At 37.4% G+C, this 12,958-nt stretch overlaps 1 protein-coding gene across 4 annotated transcripts in view; it reads right to left on the bottom strand.

Moving 5' to 3' along the window:
* Positions 1-212: 212 nt before the first annotated feature.
* The window catches only part of pcdh9 (protocadherin 9), a 322,243-nt gene continuing 309,497 nt past the window's right edge, over positions 213-12,958 (bottom strand). For all 4 annotated transcript variants that reach the window (XM_033618159.2, XM_033619770.2, XM_033618943.2 and 1 more), the window contains one exon: positions 213-2,279. In XM_033618159.2, the coding sequence (XP_033474050.1) occupies positions 1,909-2,279 (371 nt within the window). In that variant the 3' untranslated portion in view covers positions 213-1,908. The remainder of the gene's footprint in view (positions 2,280-12,958) is intronic.

Here is a 12,958-nt window from a genome sequence, read left to right on the forward strand (position 1 = left end):
ACAATCTGGCTGTTTTAAAGCGAGGAAAATTACTCTAAGAATTAGGAAAACTCAGAGGTACCTCTTTAGTTTGCTGTGCTCTAGAAATAAATTACTACTTTTATGACAAGATTTTGAACCAAATGTTTTGGAAAATTGGTTTGTGTGTGTGCGCAAACGTCTCCACAAAACAGACACAGAATTCCTGATGTGATCATCCTGCACACAAATTAAGCATACACATAATTAAAACATTTATTGCAGTAGCTGTATACCTGTAGAGTAGTAACAAGGATTAACTGTTTCAGTATCTGTGATGTCAAACACCCTCACAACTGACAAACATACTGCGATAAGCAAATCACTCCATCCCACTTAACTTCTTTATATTGTGACATAAATATGAAAGTGCTTTACAAACTGAATGTCTCCTTAATGCACAAATCAACTCTATTCCAACAAAATAAAATGACACAAAAATGAACAAGGTAATTTTTAAAAGCTATATCTTTTAGCATGCTATTCCATTGTGTAATTTGCCTTCCATGCTGTGGAATAAAACAAACTTTTTCAGACAGTGGAATGACAGATGATCTTTGACCCAGTATCTGCACATGCCTTTGTGTTTTTCTTCAGTACCAACGACTCAATTTTGTACTTTAATATCTGTGTGATTATGTCTCTAAATTTGGCAAACATTCAATGCATAAGGCATTTGATTATCAGACAGGGTAGTCTTTGTAGCCAACATGTTCTCATCATTTAAATAAGCACAATTCAGTGTTTGAAGAAACATCATGAAGGCACGGTGATTAAAAGTGTTATCTTAACCTGTGTTTTCTTATGTATGAAAATAATAGGCCGTGTGGAAATAATATATATACATATGTCAAATAATTGCAGGTACTACTGAGGGATTGCACTCAGTTAAATCACAATTTGAATAAAATCTATACAGTAATAAGATCAACGTTAGATAAAACATTTAGCCATTTACAAATATATTGCTATTTAATTGTACTGAACACTTTCAAAATCAGTTTATAGAGGAGTGCTTTCAGAGCTTTTCATTTTTATAATGCACATATTGAGCACTGACATCCTTCATACAAAGTTTTTTTTCTTTTTTAAAAAAAGGTTTGCCGGTGGGTTTTTTTCCGTACTTGAAAAAAATTATTATGAAATATGGGCAACATTGAGAATATTACGGTATGGAAATTAGTTTCAAAATCAACCATAGGGTTTTTAAATAATTAGGTTAATGTTTTCTCGTTGTACATTATGCCACATTATAGATCTGTGTCCAGCTGAAATCCCAAATCCCGATGACAAGCCATTATGACGACAACAGCCAAAAACTGTCCTATTCACTGTGGTTATTACGGGTACATGATAGTGGTTAATAAGTCTTATTTACAAACACACAGACGATAACAGAATAAACAAGTGTCCACTAACAGTGTTATTAGAACAACACTTTCTGAAATGTAATTCCATTTTCTTTGATTGTGTTGATTAATATAGTCCTGAACAACTCAATAACAACCACACCACGAATATTTGTATATACTGGTCAGCCATGGTAGTTTTTTTTTTTTTTTTTTTTTTTTTCTTCTTGTAATTTGTTTTCTCCATTTTACGCGTGTCCTTCCTCCACTTGTCCAAATCACACATGAAGTGGACAGAAAATGTTACGTTGAAGAAATCCATGGAGGTTCATTAAAAAAAAAAAAAAAAAGAGGGTTCCTCTAGAGCCATAGTAAAGCTGAATCGTAGAGAACACAGCATAAGCACTATAGTACATAGTACATGTGGCTATCACACTGCAGAAGCATCAACTTAAGTGGGAAGAGATGAAACTAGAAAGAAAACGATAAAAGAGGAAGGGAGCTCAGGTGGACATCTCACAGCACAGAAGCAAAGTCCGTCTTATAGCTGCTGGTCCTTTGGGCTGTCTGGGCAGGAGGCTGGCTGGCAGGACTTCAGACTCACCAGTGGAATATCAGCCATGCCACTGCTGGTGAAGTGTCCCTCTCCGCTCCCAAACTGCTTCCTGTCACCAAAATGCTCTGACCGCCCACTCTCATTTTTCCAGGTTCTGGTCAGAGTATGTCCATTGAGAAGTTTTTCCTTGGGACCCCACTCCCTCTGAGACCCAAAGCTAGACACTGGTGATTTGGGCTGCTGGTATGTTCCTAACGTCGGGGGCATCCAGCAGTTGTCTGAATGTCCCAGGACTAGGCATTCCTGTGTGCACATCTCTGTAGCTTCCACTAGACCACGAGGTCCCAGGGGGCCATCTAAAGGAGAAGAGAAAGACAGACAAAAAACATTTTAAAATGTATTGAAATCAGCCATAATTACGTTCCATTACCTGTATAGTTGTTGTGACATGGATACAAGTATCGGAAGTCCCTCTGGTACTGCTTAAAAATGCTTGATTGGGTATTGGCAAGTACGCAAATCCCCCCCCCCCCCCCCCTTTAGATTTTTTTTTAGGACTTTTTTGCCTTTAATTGATAGGACAGTTGTTAGCGTGAAAGGGGGAAAGAGAAGGGGGACGACATGCAGCAAAGAGCTGTAGGTTGCTATTGAACCCAAGGGGTGCTCTACCAAGTGAGCACCCCTTGAGTATGCAAATCTATACCCTGATCTGACACCACCTAATCTACTAGTAAACTTTAAAGTAGCTTCACAGCAACTTCTGTTGCAGAGCAGTGAAGTTAAGTTGATTCTCGGTAAATAGTATGACATTAGCCATCAGCAATATGGCAATATTTTACACTAAAAAGTCCCACCAATGAAAAGGCAGCATGTACAGCATCCATCCTCTGTGCTATATGTATGTCTTCATGTTTTATAAGTGTTTTAACCTGAGCCATGCCATACAACAACACCAACATCCAAACAGGGCTAGTAGTATATAGCTTTCATTTCTTTCTTTATTTTTTAAGGCAACATCATGGTATCAAATTGGTACTCATTATTAGCCAATAAGCAGGTCCAGATATCAGAATCTATATTGAAAGAAAACATGGTTTTGGAATCTGTATGTTACAGTTTTAGGACTAACACTGATAGTCTGCCTTAGGTGTTCTGTGGCACAATTCAAAACGTATTCAATTCCTCTTCAATTTCATAAAAGAAATATCTCAGTCTACCAAACACTTTTCATGTAATGCACCTGTAGAGTGCATTGAGTTATTTCTGCAGAGTTCTACATTAAAAAAAACAAACAAACAAAAGCCAAACATGTTCTGAAAACTTGCTTAGACACTTAACAGTGATACAATGAAAATACATCAGATACAGTATGAATTAGCTTGATGTTTTAACCAAATCTTAAATAGTATTTTGAACAATTGCATTTATTTGTTTTTCCTACAATTGCTGCTCTTGAAGTACAGAATCTACCAATATCAATTATTAATGTTATGTTTCTGCACCCCAAACACTTGTGTAAGGTTGGGGAAAGATTGTTGTCTTGGTTAAAACATTTGCCGCTGACCTTAGGACAGGACATGCATGCATTGTGTTAACCACTTCATTAGATACACCTGCTTATTAATGCAAATACTTCATGTGCTAATAATGTGGCAGCAGCTCAATGCATGAGAGCATGCAAACAAGGTCACAAGGTTCAGCTGTTTAAGGCAAACATCAGAATGGAGAAGAAATGTGACTTTGACAGTTGAATGACTGTTGGGGCCAGAAGGCTGGTTTGAGTATCTTACACACTGCTGAGCTCCTGGGATTTTCGTGGGCAACAGTCTCTAGAGTTTACAGAGAATGGTGTGAAAAACAACATAGTGTGAGCGGCAGCTCTGTGGGCGCCTGTTAATGAGAGAGGTCAAAGGAGAATAGCCGGACCAGTTAAAGCTGACAGAAAGGCAACAGTAACTCAAATAGCTACGCTTTGCGAGAATGCAGAGGAACACTTGTGAATGCACAACACGTTGAAGCTTGAGGTAGATGGGCTACGGCAGCAGAAGACCAGAGCAGGTTCCTGCCAGCTAAGAACAGGAAACCAAGGCTGCAGTCAGCATGGACTAAACAAAACTGGACAGTAGAAGATTTTTAACAAGTCACCTGGTTTGACAAATCTCAATTTGTCCATGGTTCAGGCTGGTGGTGTTGTAATGGTGTGCGGGGAGTATTTTTTGGCACATAGTAAGCCACATAATACCAATTAAATATCATTAAAATATTTCAGGCTACCTGAGGATTGTTGCTGACCATGTGCATACCTTAATGGCCACAGTACTTATCATCTAATGGCTACTTCCAGCAGGATAACTGCCATGTCACAAAGCATATGTCATCTGAAGCTGGTTCCACCAACATGACGACAAGCTCAGTGAACTCCAATGGCCTCCACAGTCACCAGATTTCAATCCACTAGCACACCTTTTGGATTTTGGGGACTGGGAGATCAATGTGCAGCAGGCAACATCTTCAGGACTTGCGTGATGCTATCATGTCAACGTGGACCAGAATCTTTAAAGAATATTTATAATATATAAAATTAAATATAAAAGGTATACCCTAAAATGTGTACCCAGTTAAGTGGCCAGTGAGTGTATAGCCAGACTACAATAATTCCCTAACTGTGACTTAAGTGTTATGCCTAAATGTAATTACATGTAGGACTCACTAGACAAACCTCAGTCTCTAGTGTCAAATGTGTTTTAATATGCCCGACATTCACTCGTTTCTTTGATACAAAATTGTAGCACTTCACTGAATAGAAACCTTTGCTGGTGAACATAATTAAAACAGCAATTATGTTTCCTTTGAAATGTAATATAGTAGTAGTATATAAATATAATTTCTAGGAGACAGGGTTGAGATCAAAGTACCACAGCCAGATCAAAATTGAGCTATTCACTGTTGTCTCTCAATTTGGCAACTTTTCAAACCCCTTTTAGTGTCTTAATTTTAATAAAGAGCAAAGCAAAACATCTGAACTGGCATCAGCTGGTATCCTGTGCTCATTGACGCACTCCAGCTGACACATGAGGTTCAGGTCATTTGAGTTCAGAGAGCTGGAATCAGCCGACCAACCAAGAGTCTGAAAAATGAATGAGCCGTGCTTTCGGGAGCTGGAGAGCGTGGGGGGCTATAGATCTTGAGGAGGATGAAAGGATGAATGAGTTCTCTTTGAGCACTGTCATTTGAATCCACGGAGACATTTACAGTGCCTACATAATACACTGTAAATAGACTGATGTAAAGCCTAATAAGAGATGATACTAGACTGCAGTGATGTTGGCTGATATTCAGTCGGTAATTAGGCTACCCAAAGAAGCTAACTTTCTTTATATCTTTCTCCTTTTCTGTTATTTGATCTCAAACTTTTACATAAGCTAAAAGGTTATTTGACACTATTACTTGCATATAGTTGCTGTAAGTTTAGGAAAACACACACGCGCGCTGAGAGCCCCGTCAGTATGAACAGATTTTCAGACACTGTTTGGAAATCTATTATTTTGACCAACATATTGTCAAAAAGGGAGGCTGTTGCAGAGTCTGCAGGCCACAACAGCTCACTATTACTTCAGCATAAATGATGGATGTTTCACTCTACAGTAGAAATGATTTCACGGTAGAAATTATCCTAACACCCCTCCCCAAAACCAGAGAAAGACAAAAAAAAAAAAAAAGTTGAAGGTCAATTTGCATCACAACAAATCATCAGCGGGACGTTCCTCTCTAACTCATTGCTACCATCTGGCTACTTGTCTGATGAACATGCATCACCATTCAGACATAAAAAAATCAAACAAGTCAGTGTTTCAGGTGGCATTTGTTTAAATCTCATTTGATAGAAAATCATGCATAATGCATGAAATATAATGCAGCTCTTCTATTTGAAGAGTTCTTCTCCTTTGAGTTTTTATTCCTCTTTTTTTAAAGAAGCAACCAAGTGTCTGTTTTTGTAAATCAAGCTTCAAAGGGTAATGAATTCATCTGTTTTTGTCCTAAAAGAGAAAATGATAACTATTTGTCCTAATTTGTCCCCTTGCTTCACAAAAAGCTAATTGGCTGGTGGGTAAGTTCTGTAGTATTTCAAAAGGCTTTCTTTTTTTCTCAAACTCCTGCCTGGACCTGTATTTCTCCTCGTTAGTTTAAACTTACAGAGACAATCTGAGAGTCCACCCCCCCACTAAGAGTTAGTTTTATACAGGAGCACAAAGTAAATCTTATGTCGGGTTATACTGAATCTTTATGTTAAACATAATACCTTAGGAATTTAATTGGTATACATTTCTACATTATTTTACAAAATGATTTAAATTGAAATAATGAAACAAAAAAAACAAAAAAACAAATGAGACATGTTAATGTCACATAAAGGCACACTTTACTGATTTTCAACCAGCTTTGAAAAATAACAATGTGGGTAGCATGTGTAAATGAACTTCCCCCAATCTTATCAGCACCAGGATCTCCCTGCTCATCTCTCAGCTCAAAACATGTCACTGTTTGGCTGTTACAGCCCTATCGGAAGAGGTGGGTGCCGTACTGTAAAAACAGAGGCTGAAAAAACTGAGATCAAACGATTAAATTAAGCAGTGCTGATAAATTATGCACCAAGATTCAGTTACTACTTCGCCCATTTCTCACCTCAAATGTTTTGAGAAATATATTTTAGTGTACTGTTTACCTGTGATTAGAGATTGTTTGTTAGCAGCTGGCCGCCATATTGTTTTCTTTAGAAAAACGGACAAGCGTGCATTACATCACACCAGCGCAAGCGCTTATTGGTCCTGTGTGGCGCAGTGCATTTTGGTAGTTGTAGGCTTTCTACCTCTTGAGCCAAAGTGAATGTCACAGCCCTTTCTGTTTTTTCTGGCAACAATTTCAAAAGTATTTGCGTCTTCCTGCTGCATAGACAGCCCAGTTTTATGAAAAGATCATCTTTACCACAGTAAAATACTTCTTTATGTTCCATTAAATTATATCTTTGACACTGAATGAAAAAAACCCTGCTGTAATGTGAAAGGCCTGTTGGTTCCGATCCCACTGAGAATCAATAACCAACTTTGCAGCCTCTACTGCATCAACCCTAACCCTAATTGTTTTGGTTTGCCAATCTTTATGGTTGACTCCCAGAATCAATTTTTATTCATAGAGCCCACACAAATTTGCCTCATGGGGTTTCAGTTTGTGCAGCATGCGTTCAGCCTGCACTCTCATGGTCAGAAAAATGGTTAATGAAAATTTGAAGCCTTATACTTAAGCCAAATACTGTATGTTATTTACTTCTGTGGTTAAAGCTGGAAAACATAGTCACTGTCAGTTGGACAAATCTAATCAACCACTTTTACAGCGGGTCTACAACAACAGTTAATGTGCAGTTTTTAATGTTTTACCAAACTCCACCAAAGACCATCAATATAATTAACAATTTAGAATAGAATAGAATGGAAAGAACTTTATTAATCCCCAAAGGAAAATTCAACTGTCCAGCAGCTTATAAAATATAAAAACAACAACCACACTTCCCCTCATCATCGACAACACAATGGTATTAAGTTAGGTATTGTATTTACTAATTGTATTAGTAATAGGGCTGTCAAAATTGCTCCAAAATGACATTCGAATATTCCTTCTAAAAATAACTCACAGGTTCGAACCATTCAAATATTTTTTTTCCGCATTATGTCCACAAGGGGGCAAACTAATACAAGGAAACATACTTGTATATGTATTAATACAAGGAAACATAACTACTTGTAGGTATTTTTATTTCCACATAAACATCTTTGAAAACATTTACATAACAACACATTAAAACACATAAAGCAATTATCTATAACATTACGTTATAAACGACCGCTTGTCGACCAGGCTGGAGAAATGCGCGTCTGATGATATTCGTTGACAGCCCTAATTAGTAAATTATTAAATAGCAAAGTTAAAGTTTTATTCAGTGGTATTAATCAAAATGTATTTCCTAAACAAACAAAAAAAGCTATATGGCTAGCTCTGTCAGTTCTAAATTGATTTGCAGAGTGATTTTGAAGTCTATAGCTTGACGGTCTAGATTTTTCTTACTGTAAAATCCAATGATTTGTTGACTGTTCTGGCTAACTATAAACTGTCCCGAATCTTTTAATTGAGTCAACACTCGTCCAATGCAGTCTCAACAAAAGATTTAAGCCCAAAAACTGGATATTAATTGTCGGGCTGCTGTATTGGATTTCATTACATTGTGCAGTTTTATATTGTGGCCGGCCCATGCATATTAAATCTTCAGGTCACAAAGATCATGCAACTCAATATGTGTCAGCAATTAAAAGTGTTTTCATGAGGAGAGGAGTTCTTGCCTGTTCCCATGCTTCTACATGTCTTCTGATCCAAATGAAAATACAATAATGAATAGGGGAAAAATACAAGACAAAAAAGGTATTCTACCTGTAGGCAGATTTTCCCTGTGTTTTTATGACAGGGTCTTTGTGGGTCATTCATGTGTAGGACAATATGAATTGATGTTATTCTAGTTTAATAAGAACATGTCATCATATTCCACAAAGCTGTGCTGCCTCAACACTGGGCTCTGCCTTTGACAGCACATTCAGATATATGACGTGAAGGAAGCCGGGGCCCGAAGAGAGAGTCACTCACTCTTCTGCATGAATGTGGAGTCCATCACAATAACAGGCACCCATAATTGGCATGTGAGGAGTCTAACCAAGACACACATTATCATAGTTGCAAGAAGAACCACAGAGAGCAATAATACACGGTACCCGGGAGACAGAAAGATGAATTCCTCAAATGAGATTGTAGACGAGTGAGTAGACATCTGGGGAGCTGTTATGGAAGAGAGATGGAAGAAAGGGAAGGCACTGTGCACATGTAGATGGTGTGCTTAGTTGAGCAGAGGAACGATTTGCAGACCTGCCATTTATGTGCCTTTTTGCTGTTTTTGTATTGTTAGGCAAATGGTTATAATGAAAGCATGATAATGGCGATGGCACTGATGTCATTTCTTCCAACTTTTTAATCACGGGCTGCTTGAAAAATAATAGAAATGGAGAAAAGAAACCCTTGGCTGATTTGTGAATTGCAGAATATCTCTATGTAGTATTAGCAGTTTGTGTATTGAATACAGCAATATTAGGTGACGATGATGGCCATATTTCTTTCTTTTTTTTTGGTGCCAAAAGCAGAGCGAGTCATTAATCAAGGGCACTTTATGCTTTGCTATTCCCCTGGTGTAATAAACATGACCATTTGCATGTAGATTGGTACAATCAGTAGCCCAAGTGGGCAGCAGAGGATAATTTGAATCAGCCATTTTCTCTTCTAATCTGTGCATACCTGCTGTTTGAGACAATGCAGAGACAAAACCTGATTGAAAGACCACTTGAGACATGGAGCTGATAGGTTTGGAAAAAAAACTTTACAAATAAAGCAGAATTATGTATATAATGACTCCCAACAAGGGATACTTGTACCTCAGAGGGTACTTTTGCATGTGCAATGGGGTAGCAGGGAAGATTGTGGAGATTAGGTACTTTAAGATATGAATCCACAATTTGAGTTCAAGAGGAAAATAAATTGCCCGATAGCATTGCAAATTATGTGAGGTCAATCTGGCACATTTAGTGTTACAATAACCAATAAACCACTTGCTACAATAGGCCGACCACACAAGAACCAACCTCAGTCAGTATGAAATCTTTGAAGATAGCTATTGCGTAAAAACTAGCTAGCAAGTGAGCAGAGAAGTTAAAATAGATACAACCTGCCAACTATTATTTATCCAGTAAAATACATTTAAGGGGTATTCAAAATAAAACATTGTGCTTGTGCAGTCAAAATCCAGGTCCAGATTTTTTTCTTTCAATTTCTCATTTACACCCTTTTACACTTCAGCAATATCTCCAGGATAAGGATATCGCCCCACCTTTACCAACCAAGGAAAAAGTAGATAATTCTTTTGTTCCCTTCATAATAAGGTACTCTGGTATATCACTCTCCAGGACCCTAATTCCACAATCGCCTATTCAAAACTCCGACTTAGCATCTCGGATATTTCAAACAAAACCAAAACACAACTTCAGAGTGTGGCACACTTGCAAACTGCAGCCAGGCGTATGGTACATTTGTTTCTTTTTAGCTATATACTTCCCCTACATTTTCAAAAACATCTGTGTCAAGGAAAAGGCGACTAACTGTTTACTCAGGTTCATATTGCACCAACTTATGAATCTCAATTAAAAATGAGTAAACCAGGGAAACAAGGAATCAGAGTTGGTCATCTAAAGGCATAGACAAACTTAAAGCTTCTTTGATTATAAAGAGTGGAAGGAGTTTCATCATGGCTCCATGCATGAAATATTAGCATAGCATCACTGGAGTCAGTTGAAGAACCAAGGAGATAACTAACTATTCAAACAACATGATGTATATAATTAAACATGTTGAGCATACTATGAATTGGAAGAAAGAATGCCATCAAGATGGAACTGGAAACAACTTTTAAAAGCAACAATGCCAAACAGTTATTGGACAATATGATGGGGATGATTAGCAGCAGACAAGAGAAAGTGTTTGCAAATGAACTGAACATTTTTTCTAAGTTTAATAAAGGGAATAATTGAGATCGTGTTGTTAACCTTCTTAATTCAGTTACACCTGTGCAGTCGGATGGAACTGCTGTGTCTGTTGAGCAGGTGAGGAGCACTTTTAAACATATAAATTAGAGGAAGGCCAGAGACCAGATAACCTCAGTGCATTTTGGAAAGAAAATGCAGCTGTGCTTGCACCTGTGTGGCAAGCTATTTTTTTCAGTGTACTGTAGACACTCTCGTAGTTCCTAAAATGTAGAAGACTGAACAAATAATACGTCCTTTAAAGGAAGCATGTCACAACTCGGTGATTATCAACCTTAATTCCTAGTGTTTTGAAAACCTTGGAAGGAACTGAGATTCAGCAGCCCACTATGTCTCTAACTGGCAAAGGGAATTCGTATAAGTTTGCATATAAGCAGAATCATAGCACAAAAGATGCAGTTGTAACATTGGCTGCATTTACATACACATTAATATTAAACTATTATTCAGAATAAATGATATTCTGAATTTGATACATGTAAATAGCATATTCCATTTGTATATTCTGGGTTAGGCCTTTTTCCCAATGTAGCTTTTTACAAGTAAGACATGTGGGATATGCCTGTTTTATTTTGGTTTCAGGAGCATTCTTTGCACATGTATACAGCTCATTCAGGGTTTCTACCACAGTTTGCAACACACACCTTCTTCCCTGTTTAAAGTCAGCTCTGTGAGTCATCCTGGATATACTATACACAAACCAGTGCTTTGCAAGGCGGAGGTAGAGATGGACACCCAAAAGAAAGGCCAACAAAACATTTTTGGTCGGATGTAGAAAGACTACTTTTAAACGTTGTTATAGACTTGGATATTACAGGTTTTTGGATATGCACAAATATCACAACTCTGACCTTTTCAAGAGGGTGGTTGAAGGAATGAAAAGGGGAGGCTGTGTTCTTACAGTCAGCTAAGTCCACCACCAGTGGAAAGCTTTGAAAAAATCCTATTGAGATGCAAAGAAGCAAAATGGCACTAGTGACTCCAGCAGTTTCACTTTTCCACATTTTGATGTGATAAGTATGCACAGCTGCATGTAAACAGGAATATAAGTGGTATATTCAGTTTCATTAGCTATGTTAACATCTTAAAAGGAATATTGTCTTCGTGTTTGGAAAAAGGGCAAAAATCTAAATATTTTACGCATGTAAACATAATCATCGATACACCTAATGTTTTAACATTTAGCGAAGGCTACAGCTAAGGTTGTCTTCTTAGATTTTCAACATTTAATTCAACCAGAGCTCTTATTGACACCGTTGAGACTAGGTCTTCACCAGATTCAGTGGCACTATTCATTGTCTTACAGAGTCCAGATAGTTAAAATCAATGATAACATTTTACTTGAAGGTTTCTACATAAGGGTGACATGACACTGTCATAACTATGACATGACACTGTCATGAAATTGTCATGAACATTATGTACATGTCATAAACGTTTATGACTGTTGTCATTAAGTGTCATTCGTTTTTTTGTAATGACAAGTTGACATTGTTTGGGTTGTCTTGATTATGACAACTTGACATTGATTAAAGTGACATTACCAGAAGTTGTCTTTGTCATGACAACTTGACATTAAATTTGTGTGGGATGTCCTTATTATGACAAGTTGACATTAAAATAAAGACATCTTCTGGTAATGTCATCCTGGTTAATGTCAAGTTGTCATAACAAAGACAACTTCTGGTAATGTCACTTTGATGTTGTCATAATCAAGACAACCCAAACAATGTCAACTTGTCATTAATAAAACCAAATGACACTTAATGACAACATACAACATAAATGTTCATGACATATACATAATGTTCATCACAGGTTCATGACCGTGTCATGTCATAGTTATGACAGTGTCATGTCACCCTTATGTAGATACCTTCAAGTAAAGTGTTACCAAATTAATCAACCATATTCTACTTCTATTGATAGTAACTCAGGAGCACCCCAGGGTCGACACTCACACTTCCAAATACATTAATTTTGAAGTTCTCATATGATACTACACTGTTGTCTGTCTTGGACACAGAGGATGATTCTAGTATTCATCAGTGCTGACAGATTAATGGATTGGAGTGAGAGGAAATCAATTATTATTAATCCAAAGAAGACACAAATCTTTCTGGTCTTTTGGTGAACTCATATCCTCCACTTTTTTATTGTCCATAACACAATGACTGAGCAAATCTTGCCCTACAAATATATAGGCATCTATGTGGACACTGCTTTATCCTGGGGTATACGTATAAATTATATATCTGCAGCAAGATTCAGCAATGCATTTACTTCTCAAGAGGCTAAGGTCATTTAGAGCAAATAAACAGAACATGTTTTGTCTTAAATCTATAATACAA

This window comes from Epinephelus lanceolatus, chromosome 2 (assembly GCF_041903045.1).
Source record: "Epinephelus lanceolatus isolate andai-2023 chromosome 2, ASM4190304v1, whole genome shotgun sequence".
Lineage (NCBI taxonomy): Eukaryota > Metazoa > Chordata > Actinopteri > Perciformes > Serranidae > Epinephelus > Epinephelus lanceolatus.